The sequence below is a fragment of the Micromesistius poutassou genome (assembly GCF_964030765.1).
Source record: "Micromesistius poutassou genome assembly, chromosome: 5".
Taxonomy (NCBI): domain Eukaryota; kingdom Metazoa; phylum Chordata; class Actinopteri; order Gadiformes; family Gadidae; genus Micromesistius; species Micromesistius poutassou.
This window is the reverse complement of record NC_140275.1, coordinates 5,505,143-5,516,028: the sequence shown is the minus strand read 5'-3', so window position 1 is coordinate 5,516,028 and position 10,886 is coordinate 5,505,143. Positions and strand designations below refer to the sequence as shown.

The 10,886-nt window shown below is 44.3% G+C and overlaps 1 protein-coding gene across 1 annotated transcript; it reads left to right on the top strand.

Annotated features, from left to right (window-relative positions):
* Positions 1–5,891: 5,891 nt before the first annotated feature.
* Positions 5,892–9,929, top strand: mymk (myomaker, myoblast fusion factor; the record flags this gene model as incomplete). Its single annotated transcript, XM_084468370.1, has 6 exons — positions 5,892–6,026; positions 6,604–6,718; positions 7,534–7,682; positions 7,825–7,941; positions 8,114–8,254; positions 9,630–9,929. The coding sequence occupies 6 exons, from the start codon at positions 5,892–5,894 to the stop codon at positions 9,927–9,929; spliced, it is 957 nt and encodes a 318-aa protein (XP_084324496.1).
* Positions 9,930–10,886: the final 957 nt, after the last annotated feature.

Here is a 10,886-nt window from a genome sequence, read left to right as displayed (position 1 = left end):
GCCTTAATTACATCTGTCGCATATGTTAGGTGAAAACTACGGTAGAGCTAAGAAGGTTCTAGGAGCGCTTCAGACCAACCCTACCAACGAAGGACGTATGAAAGAGATTTGTAGCAAAGAACGTTTCGGGAAACACGCAAAATGTTAAGGTAGAACTTAAAGAAGAGGTTACGAATACGCTTTTCGTATGGTATTCGGCTATGTGCACGTTGCGCCAACTTTTTTTAGAAGATAGAGAAACCCCCTTAAAGATGAAAAGATAATTCGAACACTGTGGTAGGCTACACCACGGGATGCATCTGCAGCACTGCCACATAAATAAATGTAAGATGCAATATTTATTGCTTAAGATTTGCTGGTGCTGTGGGGAGGACTTTTGTGTTTTTTGCACTCAAGTGGTCAGCTGTTTTAACCCTTGCAATTGATGTTAGCCATAGCCACCAAGTAGCCTAACTTATCCACGGTTTGTGTTTGTACAGTGTTGGGTATAGTGGAGATGACGATAGTGGAGTAATTAGTGGAATAATTGTGGTGGGGAGTGGGGAGAGTTTTGGTCAGAATGGCTGATGTAGATTGGATGGATGCGTGTTGTGAATTGAGAACAGCTCATGATGTGATACAGCGTTCAGCTGTGCAACAAATATTTTTTGCTTTTTCAATCTTGACAACATTTGCTGTGTGTAGCCACACATTTGCCCCTTCACAACTTAAACACGTAGTTAATTTCCTTTCCTAGCTCCTCTTTGTTCATGTTGGCAGCTTAGTCATGTCATGTCACGTTGTCAACATTGGGTACATGGAGCAAAACATAGTGGGTCATAGCCTATGTCCAATGCTTTTTGGAAACGCTTTCTTCATAAAACGTGTCAGACATCAGTTTTTGTATGGGTATGCCGTCTATGTACTACATGGGTATGCCGTCTTTCAGAACCTTTCATTACCTCCACTTAAGAGAAAAAAAGAGTGCATCCTCATTGTACCCAACACTTCTGAAAATGCACTTTCGAATGCGTCTCTGTCCCCAGCACATTTCAAACCAAACTGACGCCCATGTGAACTTCCACTAGTCACTGAACTAATACTGACCACTTAGTGAACTACTATTAAACACCCTACACTGTAAAAAACAAAAAGTGAATTCAACTTGAAATTTCAAGGCAACTGTCTGCACAGGATTTTTGGTTTTTCATGTCACCTCAAACTTTTACGTTTTGAAGAAAATACCACACAGTTGTGCCAATTTAATTCTTATAGTTGTACCAGCTAATTTCAAAGTTGAGACAACTAAGTTTTTTTGGTTCAAATAACTTGTCTTTCATAACAATGAAAGTTTCAGAAATCGAGTTGTACACACTAAGAATTTTAAGTAAATATTATATTGAATCATTCATGTGTAAAAACATCCATTTAGAGTTTTTCTTACAAGGAAATCCTATTAACAATTACACAAATGGACAATAAACCAGCTTTTTCATTTTAAACAATTTAGCATGTTTATTTTTCACCATGAGGGTAATAAACAGCTTTAAAACTTAGGATGCCATAGGATTCATAGGATCCCATATGTGACATGCTGGCTCTATGCATGAAACATAAACTGGGGAGACCACGCTGTTTCAACAAGAATAAAGAATTTATTTTGAAATAAATGTAATAAGAAGTGTGGTGCAAGTCAGAATAAATGAAAGTAACCAAAAAGGTCATGCGAAGATCAGTCCATCTGTTACAAACAAAGGAACAAAGGAAATAAAATGCCTGGAGGAGGGAGAAGCCAGGTCTGTTGTCTGGGCAGGCTCTATATACTGCGGTCCCGGTCCAACCCACACCTGCCGACAATCTCCTAATTAGTAGGGAGAGCAACACAGGCATACAAACAGCAGGGGCAGGGTCAAAGACCCACCTGGGTCGTCACATCCCCCCCTTAAAACAGAAGCCCACCTAGATGGGCTTCTGTACCAAAGAAACAATCAAAACAATCAAAATAAATCAATCAATAACCAATCAATCCAAAACAAGTAGAAACAACCAAAAACAACAAAAACTCAACCACCACCAGCTATCTCCAACCAACACTCTACACACTATACACACACTATACACACTATACACTATACACACTACACACCACTCCTCTCGCCCACCAGTCTCCGAACCTCCTGTCCCACAGCAAAACCGGGCCCAAGCACTTTAAGAGGGACAGGGGAGGAGTGAAATAATAACATGCATGAAATCAACCACCTATTCTACCACCTCCGGGCGCTAACGCATGGGAAGTTGGAACCATAGGATTCAATTCGTATTTGTTTATTTTGCCAACTCAGTTTATGGAGTGAGATCAACTTTTAACCAGAAAAGTTTGGAAAGTTAGTTGAAACAGCTCAAATAAACAGTTTACAGTGCAACTTGTAGTTTTATGTTCACTCAATGTAAAAATCCTTTTAAGACCAGCAATTTCAAGTTATCGTTTTTACAGTGTATGAACTGTTACTAAACCCCAGTGAACCACTAATAAATACCTAGTGAACCACTACTAAACCCCAGTGAAGCCCTAAACGACTGTACAACCAGCGTACTCACTCATCTCTTAGTGCGCTGGGATGTGCATATGTTCACTGGGACATCGATTTTATAGCAGATGTTGTAAAGCTCTTTTAGGAAGTAAACCTCTAGAACTAGTTCAACTTCATATTCCCTGAATGACAGGTCAGGATTATTAGGTTTATTATAGGTTTAAAGGAAAACGATGTTCCCACCCCAACCTGGAAAGTACTTACTCAAATACTGCTTTAACCTGGATCATCCTTTCAATCAATTAATCCATCTACAATTTATTTGCATCACTATACTAATGTGTGACGCTATGTAGCAGAGCTGAAGTAATTTATGCGCTGAAATATGACAGGCAGTTATCATCTTCAGCTAATGGTTAAAAATGAGAAACACCTGCCTCATGTTTTAGTGACTAAAACTACAAAACATGCCTCGTCTGCCAATCACATCACAATCACATCTTCATATGGAAACAAAATCTCAACATTCCTGACTCAAGAAACTCAAGTTTAGATTTAGTTCAGAATCCTTCTTACACAGACCCCTTCTCTCTAAGATTCAAGATTCAATACTTTATTGCCATACAACTCTGTAAAAGTTGCTAGGGATTTGTTTCAGTGTGCTCATGACAGTACATAACAAGACCCACAAAACAGGACATAGAACATAATTATGATTTCGGATCATCCATGCAGTATCCTACCAGGGATCCCACTTGATCCCACTAAAGGTTGTGGACCCTGCCCTGACCAACACCAACAACCAGCTATAGGAGGTTGGCCAAAGCTGGCCAATGCCAAGTATACATGTTCACCCACAACCACCAACAACCACCAACATGGGCCCAATGTAGGTTTCTTAGGGGTTGAGGGAGTATGCAAGCACCTTATAATTAACCCTTCGCTTCAATCTTCACTTAGTTTGTTGCAATTCTGAGCTCACCTCTGACCTCTCAACCATGGGGTCGTGGAGGGGTCATGCTGGGGTCAACCAGCTTGTTTCTTTCAAACTCTTCTTATCGACAGTGACAAAGCGGGTCAGTTATTCCCATCATGAATTGCTGCCTCCCAGATCCTTACTTTCTAACAAACTTAATCATCTTTAAATGCATACACTTAACCCTCTCTAACCTAATACCTTAACGTAACTTTACCATCTCTAACCCAATACCTAAATCAACTTTAATCATCTCTATACCACTAACACTAATACTAATACCTAAACTTAACCATCACTAACCTCATACCTAAACTAACCATCCCTAAACATATACGTTCATTAACCATGTGGAGTAGAACCAGGGGGAGGAGCTGGTGGAGACATTAGGGGCGTGGCCTGATGAGCCTGAGAGCTGCACGCCGGACACTCTCTCGCCTGGTCAGGTTACGCACAAACACACACACACACACACACACAAACACACACACACTCTAACACACACACACACACACACACACACACACACACACACACACACACACACACACACACACTAACACTTACACACACACACACACACGCGCGCAGCACCACAGTGCACCCTTTGTGCTTGTGCCTTTAGCTCATGGGCAGGAGGAACAGCTGAGAGAGAGAGAGAGAGCGAGAGAGAGAGAGAGAGAAAGGGAATTTGTTTTCGTGTTTCTGAGACTTGTCCTTCCTTCAGCCTTTCCAAGAGAACAGAAGCTGTCTGTCATTTTGTCTACCAGTCTGTTGCATTGAGAGAGAGCAATAGAGACAGAGAGTAGTTGAGTGTTAAGGGTAAAGTTAGTAGTTCATGTGAACACTAATACCATAAGAAACAGATTCCTGAAGACACACAGCTATAGTGTGTAAACAGCTCAGATAACACTCAGTGGCCTCCATCTAGTGCGGTTAGTTATTTTTCATCACGTGCTTGGGTTCATAAAACATCACAGCGTTAACGCTCCACGCCACAAACATTTACTGCCACTTGGCTGCTCTGTTATTGGTCCAGGAGAGGAGAGAGCAAAACTCTTTCATCGCCACATGCTCCCCTTAAATAGCCCTCCATGTTCCAGACCAAATTAATCCCAACTTTGGGCGTGAAGTCGGTTCTTCACTCCCAGCCATGGCAGATGGTTGAAGAACACTTAAGAGAACAATGTACTTATCTAATATAGTACCTACCTACAAAGAAAATCAACAATCTGCTTTGCTTTCACTTTACTCCCCCCCCCCCCCCCCCCCCCCCACCCCTTGTGGGGACAACAGTATCACCGGAGCTTTGTGGACGTGGTGTGACTCTGGTGTGACTCCAGTTTGACCCGCAGGACCTACTGGAATGCTCCACTCTCCCTGCTGCCCCGCCCCGCTGGTATGCAGGCAGCTGCCCCCCACCCCCCTGACTGAGGCCTGCTGCATGGGGACTTTAAACTTTAAATGTCCAAGTCGACAGCTGGACACACACGTGTGTTGTGTGTGAGAGTGTGTGTGTGTGTGTGTACTGTATATGCTTCTCTCCAAGAAACTCATTCATTCAGGAGAGAGTCCACAGACTGCAGAACTCTTGTCCTCCATTGTTCTGGTTCTGGTCTCCTCTAGACCTCCTCTGGTCTCCTCTGGTTCTGGTCTCCACTAGACCTCCTCTGGTCTCTTCTGGTTCTGGTCTCCTCTGGACCTCCTCTGGTTCGGGTCTTCTTCTCTGTTTTGTTTCTGGACCCTCATCTCCACTAAGGAACTACTACTATTTTTTGGTCCAGAGGTGTGTAGTAGTCTTGTTGTTGTTATTAAATTTTTTGTTGCATCTAGTGTTGTTTAATTGTGTATAGTAGTGTGTGGTTTTGTGTTGTTGTCATTGTATGTAGTTGTTGTGTATCGTTGGTTTGCTGGTGTTGCATTGTATGCAGTTGTGTTGTCCTTGCGTGTAGTTGTGCATAGTGTCCTGTATTGTCTTTGTGTCCAGTTGTGATTTGTTGTGTAGCATTGCATCATGGCTGTGCATTGGGTAATTTGTGTTGCATTGTGCATTTTTGAAAAATTGTAGCATTTACTAGCCATTATTTCACGCCTTCTTTGAGATTCAAAATCTCTTCAGTAAGAGAGACCTGGCCAAGGTTGGCAGCAGTACATGAAGCTACAACATAAAGCACACAACAGAGCTAAATAATTGTACAGATATCAGTTTGTTGCCAACATATTTCAATCCACTGAGAGTGATAAGGTCCAGTAGCTGAAGGGTTAGAACATAGAATGGCCTTCTTGCACGCCTCAGTACGAGCTGTAGGGACGTGACCACAGTGTTTTCAGGCCCTCATCCATTTGTGCTCCTTTATTTTTGACAGCAGTCTTAGTCCCAGCAGCCGTGGTGTGTTGCAGGCGCGATGGGAGCGTTCGTGGCCAAGCTCCTGCTGCCCACGGTCAGCAGTCTGGTGCTGCTCCCCGTGGCCAGTGTGGCCACCAAGAGAGGCTTCCACTCAGAAGCCCTGGTCTACTTCTTCACCATGTTCTTCACCACAGTGAGGCCCCCCACCATCTACTGTCACACCCCTCTCTCTACTGTCACACCCCACTCTCTACTGTCACACTCTCTACTGTCACACCCCACCATCTACTGTCACACCCCACTCTCTACTGTCACACCCCACTCTCTACTGTCACACTCTCTACTGTCACACCCCACTCTCTACTGTCACACTCTCTACTGTCACACTCTCTACTGTCACACCCCACTCTCTACTGTCACACCCCACTCTCTACTGTCACACTCTCTACTGTCACACCCCACTCTCTACTGTCACACTCTCTACTGTCACACCCCACTCTCTACTGTCACACCCCACTCCTCTTCTTTTCCTTCTTTTCTGATTATATTTTAGAACATGTTATATCATGTTTGACATCAACATGTTATATGATATTATAATAATGTTTAATGACATGTTATATCGTGATACAACAATGTGCAATGTTATAATGACATGTTATCTTTTTACCATCCCCATGTTGCATGATGATATATTACTAATATTGTATAACATGTTAATGTTATAATAATCTGTACTGTTATAATAACAGGTTCTATACTGTTCACAGATCCTGCATGTGTGTGAGGGTCCGGGTCTGTCCATCCTGTGTTTCATGAGGCACGAGGTCCTGGAGTACTTCACCACCTACGGCACGGCGCTGTCCATGTGGGTCACACTCATCGGTACGTCATCAATCACTCAATCATATAACCTGTCCTAACATGACTTGACATGTCTTAATGATTTTAGTTAATACCTACACTCTATAATGCATTGAGCATATTTGGCCGTATGTGTATATCTCTGAGAAAGACAGAAGAAGGAAACCATGCTAAAGAGGGTGTGTGATCTCAGACCTCCTATGTTCCTCTCTCTGAGGGGCTCATTTTGCTCTCTATGACCTGCCTTCTACTACAGTATACCCTACTACAGATTTGTTTTTGTAATGTGTGTCATATTAGTATGAGTATAGTATCTGTGTATGTGGGTTATGGGCGTAATCTAATATGTGGGCTATGCTTGTAATGTTCATATATTTATATCAGCGTGTGTTTTATGTGTGTCATATTGATATTAGTATGTTTGCTATATGTGTATAATGTTAATATAAGTATGTGTTATGAGAATTACATTGATATTAGTTTGAGTATCAGCTTGTGTGTAACATTGGGACTGGTTCAGCTGTGTTGGGGCTGAGCCCAGCAGCTGTGTGTGTGTGGAGCGCATGTGTCAGAGGAGCATGTGTTCACGGCCCTTTAACTATTAAAGCTACATAGTTGTGTACTACATGTCAGTTAACACACTCACACACACACACACACACACACACAGGCCCGGACACACACACACACACACACACACACACACACGCACACACACATGCACACACACACGCACACACACACACACACACACACACACACACACACACACACACACACACACACACATCTCTCTGATCCTCCTCTCTCATGCCTCCTTGTCTCCTGTCTCCTAGCTCTAGGAGACTTTGACGAGCCGAGGCGTTCCAGCATCACCATGTTTGGAGTGTTGACCATCGCCGTCAGAACCTACCAGGATCGCTATGGTTACGGGGTCTACTCTGGACCAATAGGATCTGCAGTCTTCATCATCACGGTGACATGGGTGAGGAGGACAGTGGACAGTGGAGTGGTGTTGGGATGGTTATCATGGTGTCATCTCTTCCTTCGGGATGCTGTGGCTGTAATGTTGTGGTGTTGTGAGCGACTTCTTATGAATAAAGTTGTGTTGCTGTTGTTTGTTCCAGCTGCAGAAGATGAAGGAGATCCGGGGGGTGTACCCGGACAAGAGGGTGTACACCCAGCAGGTGGGCCCCGGCTGCTGCTTTGGCGCTCTCGCCCTCATGCTCCGCTTCTACTTCGAGGTCAGCTCCCTCCCACAAACCTTTACTGCTTTGTGTGTATTTGTGTAGTTGTGTAGTTTGTGTTTTGTGTTGTTACAGTTATTATTATTGTTCATAACTGTTACATTGTAATGTATGTGTGTGTGTGTGTGTGAGTGTGTATTACGTGTCTGATAATGTGTGTTTCTGTTAGGAGTGGGACTACTCGTACGTCCACAGTTTCTATCACCTCTCTCTGGCCGTGTCTCTTGTCCTGCTCCTGCCTAAGAAGAATCGCTACGCCGGGACGGGCCGCGGCGCCGCTAAGCTCGGCTGCCTCGCCCTCTGCTGCTGCGTAAGTCAGCCTTCCGCTCGGCTCACTCCAGCATGCTATCAGACACATGCCTTCATGCTAGGCCATCCAGACATGCTAGACTTATGCTACGCAAGCTAACAAGCCTGACATGCTAGCTTGCTAGACAAGGTGTGAAAGCAGATGAAGATATGGTGGAGATAGTTTTAGCCCTACACTGTAAGACTTTCATGTAAATTTACAGCGAAATTCGAACAGTAATCTACTGTATTTAGGTTTTACAATGCAATGCTGTGAAGAACAGTGCATTGTGGGAGTCTCAATGATCGTTCATGCATTTCATCAGTCAATGTGTAAATTTACAGCCATATATTGCAAATAGCAAAGAACCTTGGGAAAATAACGTTTGCCTTGGTGGGGTTGGGGGAAATCTGGCACCGCCACCCAGGTTGTTAGGGTGGTGGGATAACCCCTGTGTTGGTTGTGTGTTATGGGTGATGAAATAAAAAGCTGCTCTCATAGTTGAGCGGGGTTAGGGGTGCGAGAGTGCCAATCGATTAATCATTTTAATTGATTGGCACTACCCGTTTATATGGCTGGAGGCTAGCTGCTTCCTAAATGCTAAATGCTAACATAGTCAAAAAATCTTTTCATATCAAGCTATCTACACAAACGAACTGAATAAAAGCTGAGACTCCAAGGAGTCCAACAGTAGAAGCCTTATAATTTTGCTGCCAGATTAGTTTAGATTACTGTAATATTAAAGCAGTGTGCTGTATGTTGAGACGGCAAACATGTCCATCAAGCCAATCATCCTGTTTACCACACAAAGCATAAGTTGTGACCCCACACTTCGTCTCTCTGCTTCTGATGGCCCAGGCGACCTGAGTAAGACAGTTATCTAGTATTGATATAATATAATATATCTATCTAGTATTGATTAGGAAAGATGAATCAAGCAAACCGTGTTGGAAGCCAAACCAAAACAAGATAAGTAGATACGTCCAGATGGGCATACCTTCAAAAGGCTGCTCTGACCCAGTAAAGTAGAACCGTCTTTGAAGGCTACCTGATGATGGGTGTTAGATTCACTCTTAAAGTTTTACTGTACTGGCGAAATCTTTTGAATATATGCCCATCCAGACGTATCTCCTTATCTCTGTTTTGGTTTGGCTTCCAACACGGTTTGCTTGAATCATCTTTCCTAATCAATACTAGATAACTGTGGGTTGGGGGTCTGGGTCTGTTTCTCGGGTCTTCTGGGCCATCAGAAGCAGAGAGACGAAGTGTGGGGTCACAACTTATGCTTTGTGTGGTAAACAGGATGATTGGCAGGATTTATATGTTTTCCATTAGCATAGATAAACCAATAAATAGTTTGTCATTCATGTTGTTAATTAGTTTGGTCATTTTGCAGACTATCTCCCCTGGGTCCACCAAGGACAAGAAGGACAAGAAGGACCCGCTGAAGAAGGAGGAGAAGACGACCAAGACAGAAAAGACGGAGAAGAAGGAGAAAAAGGAGAAAAAAGAGAAAAAGGAGAAGAAAGAAAGGAGCATATGGACCATCCCCACGGAGAAGCTGTGGGGCCAGCCCTGCAAGACCCACATCCTGCCCCTCTTCCATAACCCCTCCAAGACTCTCCTCCACCTCCCCTCCACCCCCCTTAAGGGCAATAACATCTCCAAGCTCAAGGAGATGAATGGCTGGAAGTGACCTCCAGGGTGTGGTTACCAGGGTGAACCCCAGGAGCCCACAGCCGGGCCAGAACTCAGATGGAGGACAGAGTGGTCAGGACAGATGTCTCTTGGTGGTTACGGACCAATCTATCTGCACTTGAAACGTTGAGGGGGATAGTCCAGTGGTAAGGGTGTTTGTCTCCATCCTTGTGCAAGGCGACCCCTCAACCCTAGCTATGATTTAGATTTAGGACATTCAGCAGACGCTTTTATCCAAAGTGACTTACAACGGTTCATGCACACAATCACACACTGATGGTGAAGTCAACCACACAAGGCGACAGCCGCAGACAGCCGCAGGCGTCAGGAGCAGTAAGGGTGAGGCGCCTTGCTCAGGGACACCTCGGCGCTCAGCTAGAAGGAGCCAGGGATCGGTTACAAGCCAACCTGCTCTACCTCCTTAGCTAAGCATACCCCTCCAACCCTGCTATGACATTTTTAATGACATGTATGTGTCCGCTAAACGGCTAAATGCTGACTGCTACACTGTAGTAGAATCCTGTAGTGACACACACTGTCCAGCGAGCGCCCTGCTTTGGTTCTAGGGGGTTAGCAGGCAGAGCTTCACCCTCAAGAAGAGGTGTCGGTGTAGCCTGCCCATGCTTGGACACAGCACGGCAGATCGCTAGCGGACCGAGAGGCAGACGAAGCTGTAAAAACCCAGTGGAACATTAGTGAGCAGCAGCTGGTTTATCTCTCCAAAATATATAAATTGTCTTTTGAAATGTTTCCCGGGAGACACTCTTCGTCTGGACTCCTTTTCCTCTGCATCCTCTTCCTCTCCCTCCTTCTCCTCCTCCTCTGTCCATCATTCTCTTCCTCCCTCTCTCTGTCTGACTCTCTCCTTCTCTCTATCGCTCCCTCTTTCCTCTCCCTCTCTCTGTCCGTCTGACTCTCTGCTTCTCTCCTTCCTTCCATCTCTCTCTTACCTTCC